Source organism: Alosa alosa, chromosome 23 (genome assembly GCF_017589495.1).
Source record: "Alosa alosa isolate M-15738 ecotype Scorff River chromosome 23, AALO_Geno_1.1, whole genome shotgun sequence".
Classification (NCBI taxonomy): domain Eukaryota; kingdom Metazoa; phylum Chordata; class Actinopteri; order Clupeiformes; family Clupeidae; genus Alosa; species Alosa alosa.
In genome coordinates, this window is record NC_063211.1 from 19282834 (window position 1) to 19303459 (window position 20626).

General features: G+C 42.1%; 2 protein-coding genes across 2 annotated transcripts; one reads left to right on the top strand and one right to left on the bottom strand.

The window, feature by feature from the left end:
• The first annotated feature begins 1572 nt into the window (after positions 1 to 1572).
• LOC125288595 (protein FAM171B) lies at positions 1573 to 11945 on the top strand. Its single transcript, XM_048235074.1, has 8 exons — positions 1573 to 1956; positions 3198 to 3431; positions 4605 to 4697; positions 4832 to 4984; positions 5956 to 6132; positions 6814 to 6930; positions 7215 to 7338; positions 8444 to 11945. The coding sequence occupies exons 1-8, from the start codon at positions 1746 to 1748 to the stop codon at positions 9699 to 9701; spliced, it is 2367 nt and encodes a 788-aa protein (XP_048091031.1). The 5' UTR covers positions 1573 to 1745; the 3' UTR covers positions 9702 to 11945.
• Positions 11937 to 20135, bottom strand: zswim2 (zinc finger, SWIM-type containing 2). Its single transcript, XM_048235076.1, has 10 exons — positions 19838 to 20135; positions 19680 to 19756; positions 19532 to 19572; positions 19204 to 19423; positions 18354 to 18492; positions 18006 to 18118; positions 17476 to 17560; positions 16817 to 16908; positions 16020 to 16188; positions 11937 to 13476 (listed from the first exon to the last, which is right to left on the bottom strand). The coding sequence occupies exons 1-10, from the start codon at positions 19985 to 19987 to the stop codon at positions 12727 to 12729; spliced, it is 1836 nt and encodes a 611-aa protein (XP_048091033.1). The 5' UTR covers positions 19988 to 20135; the 3' UTR covers positions 11937 to 12726.
• Positions 20136 to 20626: the final 491 nt, after the last annotated feature.

Genomic DNA, 20626 nt, shown 5'->3' on the forward strand with positions numbered 1-20626 from the left:
AGGTGTTGAGGAGCAGGTTGTCGGCCCTGCACCATGTTGACAGCCGCTCCACCTCATGTCTGTAGGCAGACCCCACCAGCCCCCCCTCCCCCACAGAAAATCAAAAATTGGTCGCACTCCAAAAAAATCTTTTTTTCTTGCTGATTTATTTCATTATCAACAAGGGTAAATGAAACCCCCCAACCCACAAACTTCACCATGGTGTTGCTGTGATGGACAGGGGAGCAGTCGTGTGTAGAGGTAGAGCAAGGGACTCAGAACACAGCCCTTTTCCTTGAGGAAGTGGAAGTGAATAGCCCATTGTAACAACTGTGTGCCGAAAGGACTCTGTAGGGATTCTCAAGCCTGGCCATTTATTCATCACCTCCTGCTGAAAATCTGGGATTGATTGTTATTGTTAAGATTTCCACATTGGCTGTTTGAGTGTTTAACAGGTTTGCCAGTGCTCCATCGTGGATAGGCATAGGACAGGAAGAGGAGGAGACATGTTATTCCTCTTGAAAGCAATATTTTAAACAGCAAGTGCTCAACTCTCTCTCTCTCTCTCTCTCTCTCTCTCTCTCTCTTTCTCTCAGAGCATAACTGTGTGCACTTGTGTGTGGGGTTCAGGTCAGTCATGGACAAAATAGCTGGATGGATTGATGGATGGATGGATGGATGGATGGATAGATGGATGGCATGCAGTATATCAGTCACATGTCTTTAATTGTGTACATACTCTTCATGATTCATTGTTTTGTCCTTGACTCTGGCTGTAGGCCTATGGTATTTCCCATTTCTATGAGGACTGGCTTTGCTCAACATGTGTTCACAAGACCCATACTTATCTGCATTGATAGCTGGCCTGATACATTCCTTTTTGACATTCATCAACCATATTTGACTGATGACAGCAAGTCAGCATATCATTAAATTACTTTCCGTAATAAATGAGATTTATTTTCGGATTTTTTTTTTAATTTGGCATATCAACCAGTCATTGGAGTAATAGGCTACAACATCTGTGGCAGTTCATTGTTTTGCGAGTAAATTAACTGAAGTCAGTCATGGAGTCGCACCTACTCACATGATTAAATTAATTCTGAATGGCGCACACACTTTACATATCATATGGTCTATGCCGGGTTGGTTATGTGTAAGAAAGAAAGAAAGAAAGAAAGAAAGAAAGAAAGATAATGATTTTAGCACAGTGTAGACCTCAGTTAGTCTACACGTTCCGGTTTGGCAGGTGCACATCGCCATCTTCTGGCGTCAATGACTAGCTTTATTTCGAGAAGCCTTATTTCTGTATCTCTCAGCTTTTCTCTATAGATAAAGCTAAGCTAATGTTTTGGTTATCACACAGTCAGTGGAACGGTTCTTCTGTCATATATAATAATGATTCCCTCATGTAGCAGTCGCTCATAAACTCGTTTGATTTGACACAATTACGCATAGGCAGCGCTGCTAGGTGATTGAATCCAATCTGTAGAGGGATATTTAATTGATGCGATTATCTATACGTGCCACCAGATGGCGGGCTAGCACCAGATGATGTAATTCGCACCCCTCCTTCCCATGCAAGTGAAAGCAACCAGGCACAACAGTGGTGACGCCGCTGCTGATTACCATGCGTGATTCACGTCGACCCCAGCCACGTTGGAGCATGATGCTGGATCTCCCGAAGAATTAAACGACGACAAACATTTCCAGTTCTCCGTCTCATTTCGTGCAGTTATGTCTCAGTGGCACTGCTTTATTGCGCGATGCCAGAGCTCTCAGCTTACCTGCTCCTCTCGGTTTTGTTGATATCCTTCGAGGATGGGTACGTGAACAGGGCGGAGGGTGGTTTGGTCTCCCCTGGCCCTACCCCGCCGTTGGAGGACAATGCCAGCGCCGCTGGTACAGATGGATCCGTCAGTAGACAGACGCTCCAGCCTCAAGAACATCAAGTTCATACGTCGCCCCTTGTCCCAGGTTAGAGCACAAAATGTTATTTTTTAGCTTGTTTCTTAGCTTGTTTTCTTTTTCCTTAATGTGACCGTTTTCAATGGTCTGGACACTATCGCTCTTGAATCGTGTGTTTGCTTGTAATGGGGAAACCTCCAAACGTAGCTCTCTCTCCCATAGCCTACAACAATAACAAAGGGCTTTTGACCACAGAAGATGACAGAAGCCTTCTTTACCTAGCGATATTCTCCTTTGTCTCATAGGAACATAATGCGTTTATTAACGCAGGTGTTTAATAATATTCAAAACATGTCTGGTATTATATAGCCTACTTAAACATAGGCCTACCTTTAAAATTACCCGAAATAAATAATTAAAAGATGGCAGCATGCTTTTGCCTCGACTAGGCCTCTAGCAGTAACGTGGTCTCCGCTTATCTGTAAATATACAGACATAATTAGTCTGTAGTGAAATGGATTTGAGCTTTATTATCAGGGATTATTGTATTTATCACTGGCAAATGGCATATTGTCTGTAATCCCGTCATATCAGCAAACCTATGCACCCCCATTGGTCAGTCACATTCTTAGGCACAATGTTATGAGTGTCTTAAAACGGCTTACAAAATTAAATGGATAATTTGCTTTTATTTCATTGAACTTCTTACTGTCATTATTGTTTATAGATGTATTGTTGACCCATAAATAAAACATAGGCCTAATGGTAGGCCACGAGATTTGTCAGGGGCATTATTATAAGACATTCATAACATAAACAAAAATGTCACTTCCAGGATAAGGGGTTTTCCAACACAAGGATGTGAATTGTAGGCTACATGAAAGAATCACATGAAAGGTATACAAACTGTATCTGTGTGCTGCTGGCACCCTAGCACAAAAAATTCTGGCATCTGGCTGTCTGTGGCACTTTGATCTATTTTTAAACTCCCTGCCTGTGCTGAGAATCTCTGGTTTCATTACTATTTCATGTTCAGAGAAAGGTTATTGCGGGATTTTCCCGGGCACCTGACAAACATGGCTGTCCCTGTTGGGATGGTAACCCTACTGTGCTGTGTTTGAAACCTATCTCTTGTTGAGACAGTCCCATCCACAGTAGGCTACCTGATTCAAATAAGCATTTTCATCATGACTGCATCAGACAAACAAACAAAATGATTTAACAAGAACAGATACATAACAAAAACATACTCCACTTGTAACCGTGGCAACAACCCCCACCCCACCCCTATCATCTGACTTGGCTTACAGCACCTCCTCTAGCCCTGAGAGTTTGGGTGAAGGATGCATCCAGCCAGCGTTTCATCGGAGGTGCGTCGGTGGAGGTGTTTGTGAACGGCACGCAGGCAGTCAGCGCCGTGACGCAGGACAATGGCGAGGTGTTGCTCCGGGTGCCCTACGCCCTGGGTCAGACCCTCAGCATTGTGGCTAGCATGGATGGCTACGTCCACAAGCAGCTACCCTGGAAGACCACCAAGATGCCCAGTAAGTACAGCAGAGGATTAAAGTCTGGGTCCATCGTAGTAAAGTTGTCACCAGCAGATTGGAACACATCTTTAAATTATAAATATTTACATTGAATTCATGTTCATGGGGCAAGTAATAGCGTGTTCATTTGACATCTATTGACATATAATAGGCTTCATGTGGAAGTGATCAAGGCTTTAAGAGTATAATACCATCCTAAAGTTTATTGTGAGCATTAATAGTGCAGCTCTCCCACACGTACTATTCTCTTATGGACATAATTTCCTGGAGTATATTCAGTAGGTCATCCATCTTTAGTCCAAGTCCAAGTGCAATTGGCAGTGTTGCTGTCACTGAGTGTCTGACAGAGAGAGTGTGTGTGCTGAGACACCCCTTTGTCATTGTAAGTTATGTGACACAGAAACACAGATGTCTTGGCTACTGATGCTGATTTAGATTAAATTGTAATTGCTTTGCACGTTAACACCACCCCCCTCTCCTCTTCTCAAGGCTCAGAAGCTTTTCTGGCCAAAGTCCTTGGAATGAAGTGCTAAGACGAGTCCCAGCAATAATCTCTATAAGAGCCATTGATTTCCTGCCAAATGGACCATCTTGCGTGTCTCTATGAGCCTTATGTAGAGAATGAATTAAGGATTAAAGGCAATTGTGTATTTATGGGATCAATATATATATTTATTTCATGCATTGTTTCTTGGTCTGACTCAATCAATATCCCCCCGGAAATACAGTTGCATGTGATTTCAGGTTGTCCATGAACCTAGACCTTTCAATTATTTATGTACTACTGGGATTGTGGTTCTCTAGGGGTGTGTCCCTCATAGCATGTGCTTTTCTATTGGGTGTCCAAGGCAGACAGTGTAGGCTCTGTTTGGTGTGGGAGAGCAGGGAGATGAGGCATGGGAGTGCCTGTGGAGGGGTCCCAAATTCCTACTCAACATCCCCACCAAGTGTTGCTCTTATGCAACTGATCTCACACACCATCCAAATGGTTTTCTTGATTTTTGCTTGAACCCAAAAGCCTAAGTTTTTAATATAGCTAAAACTTGGTAAAACAAGTATAAATGTGTTTCTTGTTGCATTTTATATAGACTTTGATACTTTATTACCATTTAATTGTCATTTTGTTGCTGGGATATACAGTATGTGTCATGTTATGGTTTTTCATTTCAGTATTCTCCTCTGTGACTCTGGCTCTGCTTCCACAAACCCAAGGCAACATCTTGCTTTTTGATGACTCTGTGCTGATCACCCAGAAAACATCTGGTATGTCATCAAGTATAAACCTACAAAAATATAAATATCCAAACTCATTGTTTGGTGTAGCATAACAGTAGTGCCATATCTGTTGTATTAAAGAAAGAGAGGCATGTTTTGTGTGGTCCTCCTGTGTCTTGTAGAATACACATCCCAGCCCAGTGTACAGTTCCCCAAAAGCCTGCTGGAGCTTCCGGACAACACCAATATCTCCATGGTTACAGCCTATCTGACGGTGCCACCCATTGACAAGGATTGCCACCTGTGCACAACCGGTCTCCTTAGCAACCGTTCAGGTATGGGCATACTGAGACTTACTGGGCACACATGTACACTCCACAGGAGTGCAGTTAAATGTAAATCAACTGACAGATGTTCAATTTTCTCATTAAAAAGGTGCAAGTGATGGTCCAAACGCCAAATAGGCACAGAAAGATCAACATGAAAGAGTAATTAAATACAAGCACAGACATGAGTTATAGACCTATCACTATTACTAGTCCAGACAAATGTTATAGTAATTTGGTCCATGAACACTGTCTGTTCTCAAAGTCAGCATCTTTTTATGTAATGAGTAAGAAAAACACTATTATATAAAATATTTAAGGATATATCATAGGAAATTAGCCTCACGTTGACATACTCTTGAACAGATGCCAGTTCTGAAATGATACACTGCATCACACCATGCATGTAAGAAGTAGGAAGAGTAACTGTTAACTTTAGGCAAGTATTTTTAAGATTGTGGTTAAATTCAGTGTTGGCTACCACATACCAGCATATCGCAAGTTAAGGGAGTCTATTTCTAAACAAATGGTCCTTTAATAAGGGGCATATGTGGTATTAAAATAGTAACTTGAAGAGATTTTGGTTTCTCAAAAGCCCAGTGCTTGTTCATGAAGCCTGAGAAGGCAGCGTGACAGCAGGATCCCAGCAGTCATTAGTATCGGTCAACAGCTCCAGCATTTCAGGTTGGCAAGCAGCCCCACTCAGGCCTCTCTGATGGAGTGTTGATTGGAGGTGTGTGTGTGTGTGTGTGTGTGTGTGTGTGTGTGTGTGTGTGTGTGTGTGTAGGGGATGGGCGTGAGCTCTGAGTTGGCCCTGAGCACTTACAATGGTCAGGTCAAGAAAACTGATCACCACTTCACCAGTGTTGTTACAGCTGGAGTCCTCTCTCCTCACAGTGTTGAGTTTCCGTATGTTGGTGTGGCAGCTAGAGTAAGGTGTGACAACTTGACGTGATTCAAATATCACACGTTTTCCTCAGGCTTCAGGAGCGTTAGGCTCAGTCCAGTGGCCGGTCTCAGCACCCAGCTTCTGGCCGATGGGAAAGAGCTTCCTGTCAGTGGACCGGTCAAGATCACCGTGCCTTTGCCCCACAGCGCTGCCGCCTACTGGCGGGCATCTGACTCCATACCCGCATGGGCATTTGACAGGAAGACAGGTGAGGAGGGAGATTGTCCTCACAAGAGAACATTGTTTTACTTTTTCTGTTCCTGTTTTACCATGTGGTCATATACAGGAGCTAGACAAAATAATAGAAGCACCAGGTTAGATAAACTGCAGTCTCTGTCACTCAGTGTTGCCTTCCGTCCTGAGATAGGCTTCCCAGAGAACGTTTTTTTCCTTATTTTTGGTATACCAGCATGACAAGACACACTCTTAATAAATCTCCAGTTTTTGTGTCTGAGGCCTCAGTCATTCGTGCTCCAGAATTGCAAAAAATGTCGTGGTTATAACATTAAGAACAGGATGCCTGAAATTCATAAGATTTATTTACCATTGGGACATAATTTATTTGCAGAAACATCTGCAGAGTTTGAGAGATCACTGATTTCCTTTTTTTCTGTCGAACCCCTGTAAATAACACCAAAACCACCAAAAATACCACCAAAACCAGAATTAAGACTCAGTTGGGTTTACCTTGAGAGGCATTAAGGCTTTCTTATCCAGTTTCAGAATTGTTCTTTGTTGACTTCGCCCTCATAACTTTGCCTGTATAAGCTCTCATACTGTACATTTTCAACACAGCCACATCATCTCCAACCAGGGTGAAGTCAACAAAGGCTGTAGTGTAATTTTAACATGAAGTGCTGACATTAACAGAGACATTCCTCTCCTTCAGGCACCTGGCTGAATAAAGGTTTGGGGACGGTGAAGAGAGATGGGGATGCTCTCATCTGGACGCACGTGGCATCTCACCTCGGGGACTGGCTCGCTGCCCCCATACCCGCCTTCCACGGTGAGTCCAACTCCTGACCACTCTTGGGTAGTGTGGTCAACAGCAGCCTGTGTAAATCAGACGATTTACTGTTATGCTCCTTCTGCTTTGCTTCTTCACAATACCTAAGAAAGATGAACAATATAATACCCTTTATTATATTGTTTCCACACAGCTGCCTGCCTTCGCCTCTAGGGGGCACTGTGCTTGTGCGTTTTTTTTTTTTTTTTTAGTACTGTTTTTCAGTACTGTTCTCTCACCACTTGACTGCCCAGTAACTGGATTTTTGTTTGGGGAAAATCTAGGTTACATGGGCCATGGGGCGCCCTCTCTGGACATCTCATATCACACGTACCTCCTAATGGGCAGCCTGGGAGGAACGCTGCTCATAGCCATTGGGTTTTTGTCCGTGATCTTGTGTCACTGTAGGTAAGGTAGCACTCCTGACTCATTCGCACACCTCATTGTTTACGTCATGTTACCTATGAAATTCTGCAATTACTGTCTGTACGTTTTTTGCATGTTCTGATTGCTGCTCAAAAACATGTTTTTATGCCTCTGTGGCTGCGATAGCCATGGCCGGAAGCATGTTTTCGGGTTGTCCATCTGTACATCTTGTTTGTTTCTCCAACCCGATCTCGTGAATGTGATATCTCAAGAACGCCTTGAGGCACGTGCTTCAAATTTGATTTGATTTTGGAGGTCAAAGGTCAAACTTCAAGGTCATTGTGACCATGAAATTCTCATTTTTGTGAATGTCATATCTCAAGAATGCCTTGAGGCACATGCTTTAAATTTAGTATGAATATGTATTTTTTAAGATGAACTGATTCGATTCCTTTCAACTCAACCTAATTCTGGTTGAGGCATTCCATTTTGACAATTTTCATTAGTTTACTAATGCTTTCATGTTATGTACTTACGCTAACCTCATGTTACTAATTTAATTACGACATAGTCTCTGTTTTGATCATGTAGTGTGATGCAGTGTGATCAATCAGCAGAGGACCTGTAATGGAAGGCCCTTTCAGGCCTGCCAGTGGCCCAGTTATTCTAAATATGGCCTCCATGGCGTAACCTGACTCTCGCCAGATGAATTTCATTCCGCTTAGCTCCGCCTAGCTTCACTCACATCCATCTGGGACCTCTTCCATTGAGAGTGATTTCTGCACCAGATTTTATGGTAGAGCCAATCAGGACGCAGGGCGGGAGTTTCATAGATGTGACATAGCGTAGAAGCGACTGTGAGACTGTTATCAGCATCACGGGTTGGCTTCGATGTGAGTGGTTGAAGTAGCACGTCAATAGATGACGGACAAGTGGCTTATTCAATCATATGCAAGCATTTTTTGATTAGGCCCAGCCTTCTGAAGCAACACTCCAATGGATTGGTCCCAGATGGATGAGTGGAGCTAAGCGGAACGAAATTCATCTGGCGAGAGTCAGGTTATCCATGGCGTGCATCTCATGTACTAGTACGTCATACATGGTTTTCTCACAGAACTTGTGATTCTAACTCTAACTTCCTCTGCAGACATTCTGCACGGGGTAGAGTGAGGAGGCGGAGTTCCGCCCGTGTGATCCTTCAGAAAGACCAGACCACATCCACCAGCTGCGATGGAGAAGACGACGAGTATCCCCACGATGACCGCACCTTCTCGCTGGCCACCATGGCACAGCGGAATGCCTCGACAACCCCCCGACATCAAGCCAACTACAACATCTATGTGGAGGATGTCGGCCGCTCGTTTAAACTGTACGAGAATGTGGGCAGCGCGGGAGCGACCGAGGGCAACAAGTCGCCGATGCCGTCGGTCTACGTTAACAGTGAGGAGGTGGCGAGGCTGAGGGAGATGTCTGACCAGAACCGACCGGCCCAGGGCGCTGGCGAGAATATGATGTTCAAGGACAAGCTGTTCCACATTTACAACCAGCCTGTAGCCCTTGTCCCAGCACCAGAGCTCTTCGCTAGCCATCCGCCGCCAACATCCCAGGCTGAGCCTTCAGGCTGCCGATCGGCCACATTCCCCAGGAATGGGATGGAGCATGGGCCGCAGTCAGAGCGCAATTTGAAGGACAGCTTCACCCAGACACTCCCCAAAAATGCTACGCAGGACAGTGACGAACAGCCAGTCTCGGAGGGCGCAATCCAGGGTGCAGCCATCAACCCTGGAGTCTGGGGCCGCTATAGCCACCTCCTGGAGTCTGTCTCCGTGCCGGGAACTCTGAACGAAGCAGTGGGGATGGGCCCCTTCCGAGCCGAGCTCCAGGGTATCTCAGAACAGACCCTGGTGGAGCTCTCCAAAGCCAAGCCGTCACCACACCCGCCCAGAGCCTGGTTTGTCTCTCTAGATGGCAAGCCTGCCGCCTCAGTGCGTCATTCAGTCATCGAGATCCAGGGCCGACACAGGCCCGGCAGCAGCAACGACACCAGCTTGGACTCGGGGGTGGACATGAATGAGCACCAGCAACCTCTCCTGAAAATGGAGCGCGAGGGGCCCTCTTTCCCAGCTATGCCCAGAGCAGGTGGGCCTGCGAGCCAAGAGGAGCCCGACCTGAGCAGCAGCGAAATCGGAAGTCCCGAGGATGGAGCCCTGAGGCACACCTTGGAAAGTAGCAACGTAGCCATGCCGTTCAGCAGCATCTCAGAGGAGAGGGACGTGGGCGACACGTCAAGCGAGTCCAGGGGCACCCCGCCACCCCGACGGCCTAGAAAGGTCCGAGACAAGGGTAGACCAGACAAAAAGAGTGGTCGTCATGTACGTGAGGAAAGGCCACAAATGAAACGCTAGCCTGAGCTAAAATTCTGCCAAGCTCCAAAAGAAACCAGGCTTTTGCCATCTGTGTAAAAGCATCTGTTTGTCATCAGTCTGCCATATTATGTCACATGGCATTAGGAAATATATCTCAAACAATATGACCAAATTTACTATTTCTACATGCTTTTTGGGAAGCATGTTTATTAAATGTGAAATGATTAAAAGGTTGAGGGAAAAAAATGCTTTTATTCATGACATTGGTTTGATGTTTCTGACAGATGTGGTTCCATTACTTTCTTCTCTTAATGCTGTTGTTATAAGAAAGCACACCCTAACCATAGCTGCTTTTTTCTACAGTTTAAAGCTAGCCGTGCAGATGAACCAGTTGCAACATGGTACATTTGCACAAAGTAAATCCAGACACAGAACATATTTATATCCAAAAGCACATCAAAGGCAGGAACACATGAAAGTCAACTTTGCATGAATCACAAAGCATTGATTTACCACAGCAAAGTAAGGGAATGGGGTGAAATCTTTTTACAATGGCACTTAACAAGTTGTTTTTACTAAGCTGATTGCTGTCCTGTAAGATTTATTTTGTCATTGGCGACTGTTTTGATGGTTATTGCATCGTTCTAAACAGATTTCCAAATGTGCTCAGCTAGACTTGTTCTAGAACCAGCTGTGATGTTTTGCCTTTTGGTCTGTCAGAGATTTTAAAGACATTTTTGTAAAAGTCTCTTTGTGCGATAATAACAACATTTAAGCTACTGGTAGGATAGTTGCAGGAATAGTTTGTGCCAAATTTAGATTACCACTACTCTAGCGCCATATTAAAATAAAATAAAAATAATAAAAAAAAATATGAAGCAGTGTAGCCAACACTTGCAGAAACAAGATTCATCTATTTTGTTATCTGGTCAAGCTCTACTGGATTTTCCAGAAACTGCCACATGGAGAGAAAGAGAGAGCGATAAAGAGAGAGTGAGATAAAGAAGTGAAGCGACTGCAATTTATGACAGCAGGTTAGCTGTTCAGAATTGCAGAAGCCTCCCTGGTCAAACATGATATTTGTCCGAAGCTATGCGTGTATATGTGTGTACAAAAAAAAATGTACAAAATGAGCATGCGTACCCTGTGTCTGTCTTTGTATGCCTCGTTGATGATGTGAGAATGTTCGCAAGCGTGACGTCTCAGGTGAGATGAGTTATCTCAACCCAAGGCCTTCACCAAAAAACACTTAATATCCAAATCAAGCTTCGCTAGTCATTTACCATGTGCATTTAGCTTATCACTTATCATGTGGTTGTGGACAAAGTGATTGTTATGTGTATGGTTTACTTCGCTTAAAAAGTAGCTTATATTATGAGTCAATTGTCTCATTTTTCTTGTTTATTATCATATGTACGAATAGTCATCCATAGAAGAAAACATTTTAAATCATGTTTCAAGTAGGACAGGAACTGGGCTGGTCGATCTGCTCGAAAATGGCCATTTCAGAGCAACAGGCATTGCTATAGTAAGAGAGAAATTAACACTGTGACCTGGTCAATGCTTTGAAACTCAAGAACCTGTCAACCTCTCCATTCATCTCCCTCTACACACATGTACAGGTTCTGCCTTAGTAGAGACTGGGTTGATGTGCTTTGTTCTGATTGAATGGATACTTGTGGTTCACAAACGTCTTTTCTTATATTTCTCCTTTTGATTTTCATTAATTGACATCTATTATTGACATTTAGGAGAATGAAGGGAGATTTTACCATAAATACTAAAACAAAACAAAAAAAACTGTGATTTGAAGTTGCAGAGCCTTTCTAAACTTCATCAACTCAACCCAAATCTAGAAGCCAAGATTCCTTGGATAATGTATCTGTATTCCACATGTATGAATTGGGGCTGGTCTACACAAAGCACTTATTTATATTCTGTATGTCGTGGGGAAAGTAAATTCACAATATTTTACATCCCCTTTGCCTGAAATGTGATTGACAAACTTGGATGGTGTGTGAATATGAGAAAATGAGATGCATGATTGTATTAAGTGAAAATCATTTTCAAGTAGTGTCTACTGAATGTGCTCCAGTTATCATTTGATTGTAAGATATTTGTTTTTCAATTATTTATGTAATTATTTATTCATACATTTAGGTAATAATCACATGACGCCTTTCAGTCATAGTTGTGCAACGATGATCGTACATTACTTGTATGCTTCACTTCTGCCTTTTGTGCACTGTTCCATTTAACATCAATAAAATCACAACCAAAACAGCTCATTCAATTCTGTTTGGTTCTTATATCATCATTATATTATAACTTTATTAACTTGATGTGTTAACTGACCTGTACACTATTACACGCATTAGTAGTAAATGTATTAATAACGATGATGCTATTAGATAAAGGTTTCATGTCCACATACATCTTACTATACTATGACTAACCAATTCCCTCTGTCTCCTAACATTTTATATTTATTTTTTTCATACCCACACAATTAAGTTTTTAAAAACATAAATATATATGATATACAACCATACAGCACCCTCTACATTTATTAAGATTAGTAAAAAGAGATATTTTTAAATCATCTTTTGCCGTTTCATCTTAGTTTCACTATGAAAACAATGAGGAAAAGACCAACACTGAAGGGAAGCAAATTTATACTGAGAAGAAAAACAATCCTCCAATGTTATATGTGTAGATGTTAGATGTGACTTTATTGGCGAATTGAGGTTTTACAAAGAATTAAATACAGGGCTGCCAATAATTCTGGCACATTTTCCTCATTTTTTTCAAGATAAAACAGCAAAAGAAGATTTTACCTCTTTTTACCTGTCTTTACCAAGGGTGTCAATACATGTAGTGGGAGCTGTATATAGAACATATCCAGTATATCTGTGTTGTGCTGTCTGATAACTGGCAGTTTTATTTAACAAGCTATATGGTGATATTCACATTTCACATTGCTTACATTTCAGGGACTGAAAGGAATATCAACGTTTTGCAAGTAAACATGCACATCTGGACACCCTCCATTTTCCATCCCCCTCTAGTTCTTCTGTGGACTTGGAATGTTTATGTACATCCCTGTCATCCACAGAGCCAGCTTTGGTACCTGCCCACTGCTTGACCCGCTGGGTCCCCCAGGCCTCTGTTTCCTCGGGGGTTTGAACCTACGGGGTAAAACGCTTCCCGCTGGGTTAACCACATTATCCGGTGCGCTCACCCCGACATACAGCCCAGCGTAGCTCTCCCCTGACTGGGGCTTGGGTGCTGCTGCGCCAGCCGGCCGCTGGGGCACATTGCCGGAGCTCGGGAGGAGACGTGTGTTGGGTTGAGCTGCTTTAAAGCCACTTCTGTTGAGCGACTGGCCTGCTAGTGGTGCATGGCTGTGAGAGTGGCACCTTAGGAGGGGTTTGGGCCTACCGGGCTGGGCCTGGGCGAGTTCTGTGTCGCTTGTGCGGCGGGGCTGATCAATGCGGACGCTGTTGACCACAAGATCCTGGGCGCTAGGCAAGGGCCAGCCAGCGGGGTGAGATCGGGAAGCTGAGGGAGAGACGAACGATTCAACGCGTTTGACCACCATCATGTCCATTGTCCTGTCTTTTAGCCCGACACCGGGGACAAAGAGGCCCATAGACTGGTCGTCAGGGAGTTTGCCACGCCTGGAGGCAGGAACATCCACAGCAGGTACGATCCTGACCGCAGAAGCACCGAACAGTGGGTTGTAAATCGTGTGCCAGTCCAAAGGGCAATAGTTAGACTGCCGGAGCCACGGGTCAATGCAGTCTGTGTGGAACTGAAGAGAACAGAGACATGGTCATTATTACTTAGCAGACGCTTTTGTCCAAAGTGACTTATAAAATATGAACATTACAATAGCTAAAAATTGACCGTTTTTAATCACTAAATTGTGTCAGTCATTTCACAATATGCACCTTTTAGTACACTACAAAAAGAGAAAAGAGGGATCGTCAAAGCTACTAAACCACATAGTACAACCCCAAAACAGAAAAAGTTGGGACACTGTGTAAAATGCAAATAAAAACATAATGTCATAATATACAAGTCTCGTAAACCCATATTTAGCAGCAAAAAGGACATATACAACATATCAAATGTTGAAAATGAAAATTTGGACTATTTCATGGAAAGTATATGTTAATTTTGTATTTGATGCCAGCAACATGTTTTAAAAAAAATTGGTACGGGAGCATGTTTACCACTGTGCTGTTTCACCTCTTCATTGAACACAATTCTGTACATGTTTAGGAACTGAGGAGACCATTTGCTACAGTTTTGATAATGAAATGTTGTCCTATTACTCCCCGATAGGAATTCAGTTGCTCAACAGTATGGGGTATTCTTAGTCATGCTTTTCATTCCATTATGCACCTAATTTTACAAATCTGGACTGCAGACAGGCCATCTTAGCACCTGGACTCTTCCTCTATGGAGAAATACTATTTAAATATGTGCAGAATTCATTTTGGCATTGTTTGAAATATTCAAGGTCGTCCCTGAAAAAGTCATTGCCTGGATGGCAGTATACAGTATGTTGCTCAAAACCTGTATACATCATTCAGAATTAAGTGTGCTTTGCCAAATGTACAAGATGCCCATGCTGTAGGCATTAATGCTCCTCCACACCGTCATAGAACTTGGGTTTCAAACTGAGCACTAAAACAAGTTGGATAGGTTGGATACTTGGATAGGCCCTCTCCTCTTTAGCCCAGAGGAGTCCATGATTTCCAAAAAGAATGGCAAACTTTGATTGGTCTAACCACAGGACCTTTTTCCACATTACCTCAGTCCATTTTAAACAAGCTTAGGCCCAGATAAGAGTGTGGTATTTTCTGTATCATGTCTCAATGCAATTTTAGCTGTTTTTTGGTTGCAGTTTTTGAATTGAGTATCAAACTGGGGACATAGACGAGTATTTTCCAACCTTTTTTGTGCCACGGCACACTTTTGACACTTAAAATGTCCCACGGCACACTAACATCCTGTGTGAAGAAAAAATAAACATACCATAGCCTTAAACTTCAAGTAATACACAGATATGGCCTTATTATGGCTTATATGCAAGACCTGCTCAATAAAACAAGCGCCCTCTGTTTCATTTGTAGGTGACTATATCTAATTTAATTGTTGTTATGAACTGGATATGTGATGATTCTGTGAATACTGGATATGGGGCCCCCGTTGTACAATGCCTGCATACCACAAATAGTGCAATCATACAATCAATGAGAGCATGTGGTTATAAATTTTTTGATGCAACAGTTGCTTTTCTGGACCAGTGAGTGACATTTGGGTAATTTTCTGCGGCACACCTGATGATCTCCCACGGCACACTAGTGTGCCCCGGCACAGTGGTTGAAAAACACTGACATAGACAATGGTTATCAGAGGTTTTTCTGAGCCCATACAATGACAGGTCTGGAGACAGGTCTGGTGTTGATGCAATGCCATCTGAGGTCCAAAAGACCACAGACATCCAATTTGTTTTTCAGCTATTTCCCATGTTTGCAAAGATTTCTCTGGATTCTCTAATATTATGTCCTATAGATGATAAACTCCCTAAATACATCACAATTTCATGTTAAGAAGCATTAACATGACATTGTTTCATAATTTGTGCACACAGGTTTACACAGAGTGATGAATACCCCTACATCTTTACTTCTAAGAGACCCTCCCTCTCTGGGATTCTCTTTTTCATACCCAATCATCTTGCCAGTTACCCTAATTAGTTATGAAACATTCTTCCTTTTGTTTTCTTTATCATTACACAACTTTTCCAGCATTTTGTTACCCCCGTCCCAACTTTTTTTGAAACATGTTGCTGGTATCAAATTCAAAATTAACATATATGTTCCATGAAATAGTCAAATTTGTCATTTTCAACATTTGATATGTTGTCTGTGTCCTTTTTGCAACTAAATATGAGTTTATTTGATTTGCAGATTATTGCATTCTGTTTTTATTCACATTTTACACAACATCCCAACTTTTTCTGTTTTGGGGTTGTATGTATCTAATATTGTGCTCTGATATGAGCCATGCTTTATTCCCACCATGACTGCCCATAAGTGAGTTTGGTATTGAGAATGTTCATATCAGTGGCTGCTTTATTTAGCTTCTTAATGAAATTATGCCATCTGAATATGAAAAAACTAGTGTGTTTTCTAAAAAAGGAGTACTTATATAATATGTCTACTATTAGCAATGAAATTGTAATATTTCCATCACAACCCATGAAAGCCTTCTCTCAGTATACCTGGTTATAAAAATGTTTAACACCATAAATCTGCTGTATTGTATATCTCTTGTGTTTACCTTATGGTGGCAGGGCAGGTGTCTGACCTGCTGACCCAGGCAAAAGCCCCTGAGGCAAATGCGACATTGCATCCCCACCTCCAGCAGCTTGCCGCCCTGACGCACCCTCACCAGGGGCAGGGCAGCCAGGGCAGCCTCCGGGACATGCTCACGCTTCAGCACCATCACACTGCAGTGGACACACACACACACACACTCACAGACACAAATACACACATACACACATACAAACAGACGCACACACACACAAACACACACACACACACAGATACACACACACAAACACACACACACACAAACACACATACACAAAGAGACACACACACAGACACAGATAGACAGACAGACACACACACACACACACACACACACACACACACACACACACAAACACACACACACACAAACACACAGAGACACATACACACAGAGACACAGACACACACACACACACACACACACACACACACACACACACACACACACACACACACACACACTCACACACACAAACGCACACACAAACACACAGACACACACACATACATACACAGAGGGGGGGTGGCTAGAGTGATTCAAATTACCTCCAAGGGTTCCAAGTTGTATTTACAACTTCAGTGTTACAGTACTTTACATTCTACTTCAAATTCAAATTCTAGTTCAATTCAAATGAATCAATTCTGAATTTGAATTGTCAAGTATATTTCAATTTACCGACTACTGAAAGTTCTCCTGATCTAGAACCATAATGCAAGCACCTGTGCATTCACTAACAAGGCTTGATGGTGGAGACTGACCCATTGTCCAGCAGCTCAGAGTCACTCTGTTCTTCAGTGGTTTTCCTCTCCTCTATAAACTGCTGCATCTGCACCCATGGCTGGGACCTTTTCTTGGAGAGACAATCTACAGCTTCAGTCAAGAATGTCTGTGTTACTGCATTCATAACAGTGAACCAACTCTACACTACATCACTTTCTGAAAATACACAGCAGAGCATGACTGAGTTCTTAAATAGAAAACTGTACAAACAGCGGAATGCATGAGGCAAGTTTATTCATATGACAGTTCATATAAATAACTCAAGGTGCTTCATAAAATGGCAGATACAAAGATGAAAGGTATGTTTGTTACTAGAGGTGTAATGGTACACAAAAATCACGATTCGGTGTGTACCTCAGATTTGAAAGTACAGTAAGTACCTTCAAAATTGACATATGGTTCGCCACTTAATATGTTTGTGTGGGTTTGAAATATGGTCCGCAAGCAAAAAGCAAAAAAGCCTACTGTTCATTACTGTTAAAGACAGCATTTAGTACATTTGGTACACATCTGTATTGAACCTAACGCCCTGTACCTAAACAGTTTGGTATGAATACATGTTCCTTTACACCCCTATTTGTTACTGTCATGTTCATAGATGAGTAGTCATGTTCATGAGCTTTCCAGAGGCTCTTACCAGGCGAATGCCAAACACATGATCCATATGGATGCCCCTCATCATGCAATCCTCACAGAGATGATAGAACTTACATCTGCTACACCTGGAGGAAATATATTAAAATATATATAACAAGACTGTGCCACTGATGTTACATGTGTCGTGTGTACTACAGTCCTGCAATATCCTCAAATACCCACAACAACCACATAATTGGACATGAGAGACAGGCAGCCATACTAACAAGTGGGCTGAGATCTATGGGTACTAGTCTCTGCCAGTCAGCGCATTTTCTAAGGCACCAGGGAGTGGGTTAGTCACTGCACACTTCAGTGCCTACAGGCCAATGACATCTGTTCTGACTTTGTATTTAAAAAGAGGAATGCTGGTGCATGGGCGTATCCTTGAGAATACCTCGCGATTCTGGAAAACAGATGACTCGTCAGTTTAGACAAGACAGCTGATTCATCATGTTGGACAAACTGTTTAACTAAGTTCAGACCGCGACTGGGCAAGAACTGGCAATCAAGATGGCTGAGCAAACTTACTTATAGCACTTGCCAGAAATGGGCAGGATTCGGCAGTTGTTGCAAAGGACTCCGAGGTGTTTATTAAGAGGCTCTCTCTCTGATGAAGTTTGAAGCTTGCTTGCATTTCTTGTCTGTTATCAAAACCAAGGTTTAATTTCAGAGGACACACACATTTCTATGAATCACAACAAATTAGAGAAATGTAAAAAAAAAAAAAAAAAGAAAGAAAGAAAGAAATACTAATGAAATGTGTGTGTAACAAGTTATGCTACAAAAGATTATATGCACTTAAATAGCTTTCATCTAGACAGTGCTTAACTAAAAAGCTTAACTAGGTGAATTATGAGAGGACCAAGTTTTCCTCACCTGCTCCAAAAGCAGTTTCATGGGTCCAAAGTCTTCTCTACACAAGGGGCACTTCACCGTGGTCACTGTGTTTGACTGGTTCTGGTGGTCAGCCCATACTTTCATGCAGGAGATGTGAATGTTGTTTCCACATCCATATCTGAGAGAGAAAGAAAGAGAAAGAGAAACATCACACAGCACTTAACAAAGTAGCAAATGGCTTTAAACAAAAATGCAACACCTGATGACATAATTAATAAATGATTGGAGTATGGAATGAAATTACATGTGAGTAAACATACATAGATAGATAGATAGATAGATAGATAGATATTTTATTGATCCCTAGGGGAAATTCAAGGTCACAGTAGCATACAGACATACACACACACACATTCACTAACAGCAGAAAAAGTAATTAAAAGTATATAATATTAAAAAACACAACTAAGCAATAAGGACTGTAGAAGATAAAGAATATACTAAATATACTAAAATACAAATTATACTAAATAAAACTTAATCTAAATCAATTCTAAAAAAACAGTATCCACATAATGGGTGATTAATCAATCAGGTGCATCAGGCACTGAGCCTGTGGTCCTCTGTGCATAAGGTAAGGTAAGGTGCTCTTTGTGAATGAGTGTCATGGTGAAGGTGCAAATGAGTAAGTCAAACAGTGCAACAGTGCAAGAATAAAGTCTATATATCTATGTATAAATAACTATATTAAGAAAGGTATAAGTGTGGTCACAGTTTGGCTATAGTCTGAGGATATAGTCTATAGTCTATAGTCTGATGATATAGTCTATAGTCTATAGTCTGATGATATAGTATATAGGCTATAGTCTGATTATAGTCTGATGGCTACCTGCAGTGAGCCACTGGTAGACGCTTGCTAAGGAGCTCCTCTTGGCAGATGGGACACACATCGTCTTCTTCGATGTCCTTCTGTCTAAGGGTGCCATCCTCCTCAGCCAAGTCCACAGGCTCTGGTGGAAGCCGGTCTGTGGGACGGGGAGTCTTCACCCTGTGAAAGCCCTGCAGCACTTCCCATATCTGCCTCTCCACCAGACCCAATTGAAAACAATCTGGCAGAGAAAGTCAAACACAATTGAAAGAGAGTGGAATAATGAAACAAATATCCCACAGGAATGTCTTACTATACTAGGCTAATTAAGGGAATTGTAGCCACTTACATTCGTGATCTCTGGGTAATCTAAATTTTCGCATCAAAATCCTAAAATGAGAGTTCATGTTAGTTGCTATCTCTTTCAGTTTTACGTGTAACATGGATTAGGCTACTCAGTTGCAACATTAGCCTACTTAAGCGTAGCACTAGCCTACCAACAAATGTGTTTGCAGAGTTCCTTTTCTTTCTGGAAAGCAGGACAGGAACATGTATGTGGATCCCCCAAGCACACCTGTCAAGACGCAGAGACATAGGCTTACTGAGATGACATGACAGTGAAGAACCGAACGGACACGACAGGGGGTTGTCTTACTTTGAAGTTTTTGACTTCCTCGTTCTCTTTCAATAAAAATCTTGTCGGTCCAAACTCTTTTAGGAAAAAAATAGTTGTGTTGAGAGCTTGGTCCTGATGCCAACTTATTGCATCACTGACATTCTTTCTCCACGCCGTATTGCGAAACATGACGATGCAGCATTTAGCTTCGTTGACTTTCCTTCTAGGAGGTGCAGACTATGGATTAATCTCTCTTCAAGTAAGTTACTCTTTAACATTCGCGTACCTGTTATCTTGCTAAGAAGTAGGCCTAGGCTAAAGTAGGTTAGTTAATGTAAGTTTGGTCTGTTGCTATAGTGATATGGTATTACTTATTTATCATGTGCCGTTTGTTACCGGCAGATGGTGCTGTTGGACAACACGTGAACACCCATCTTGTCTAAAGCTCGACAGCAGTGCTTTCTATTAGACTGTGGTCTGCTGGTGGTATCCTGCCATTAGCTACCGTCATTACAAGTGAAAACGCTTAGAGACGAATACAGTTGTTGTCATAATGATTAAAAACAGATGATCTTAGTGGAAACATTAGCCTATATTGGCAATGTTTTGACAATGTTTTGTTTAGTAGGCTATTCCATCATTTCATGTTGAAAAAATACAGCATGTTGTCCCATAAAATACATTGCATATTGTTGATGTTTTCATTGACTGCATAATTGTTACGTTAAGATTTATAATATCTTTCTCTTTTATTCAACAAGGTTCTTGGAATGGGTTCACCAGTCTACCTATCAATTTTGTCTTCATGACATTGGGGATGGGGACACC

Bases quoted from the DNA above. Each gene is read 5' to 3' on its own strand.
- zswim2 (XM_048235076.1), bottom strand. From the start codon at position 19,987: ATGTTTCGCAATACGGCGTGGAGAAAGAATGTCAGTGATGCAATAAGT. The intron at 19,573-19,679 runs GTAGGCTAGTGC...CTCTCATTTTAG, and splicing joins CTCTGCAAACACATTTGTTG to GATTTTGATGCGAAAATTTA. The intron at 13,477-16,019 runs GTAAACACAAGA...TGTTCTCTTCAG, and splicing joins ACCTGCCCTGCCACCATAAG to TTCCACACAGACTGCATTGA.
- LOC125288595 (XM_048235074.1), top strand. From the start codon at position 1,746: ATGCCAGAGCTCTCAGCTTACCTGCTCCTCTCGGTTTTGTTGATATCC. The intron at 4,698-4,831 runs GTATGTCATCAA...TGTGTCTTGTAG, and splicing joins GATCACCCAGAAAACATCTG to AATACACATCCCAGCCCAGT. The intron at 6,133-6,813 runs GTGAGGAGGGAG...CCTCTCCTTCAG, and splicing joins GGCATTTGACAGGAAGACAG to GCACCTGGCTGAATAAAGGT.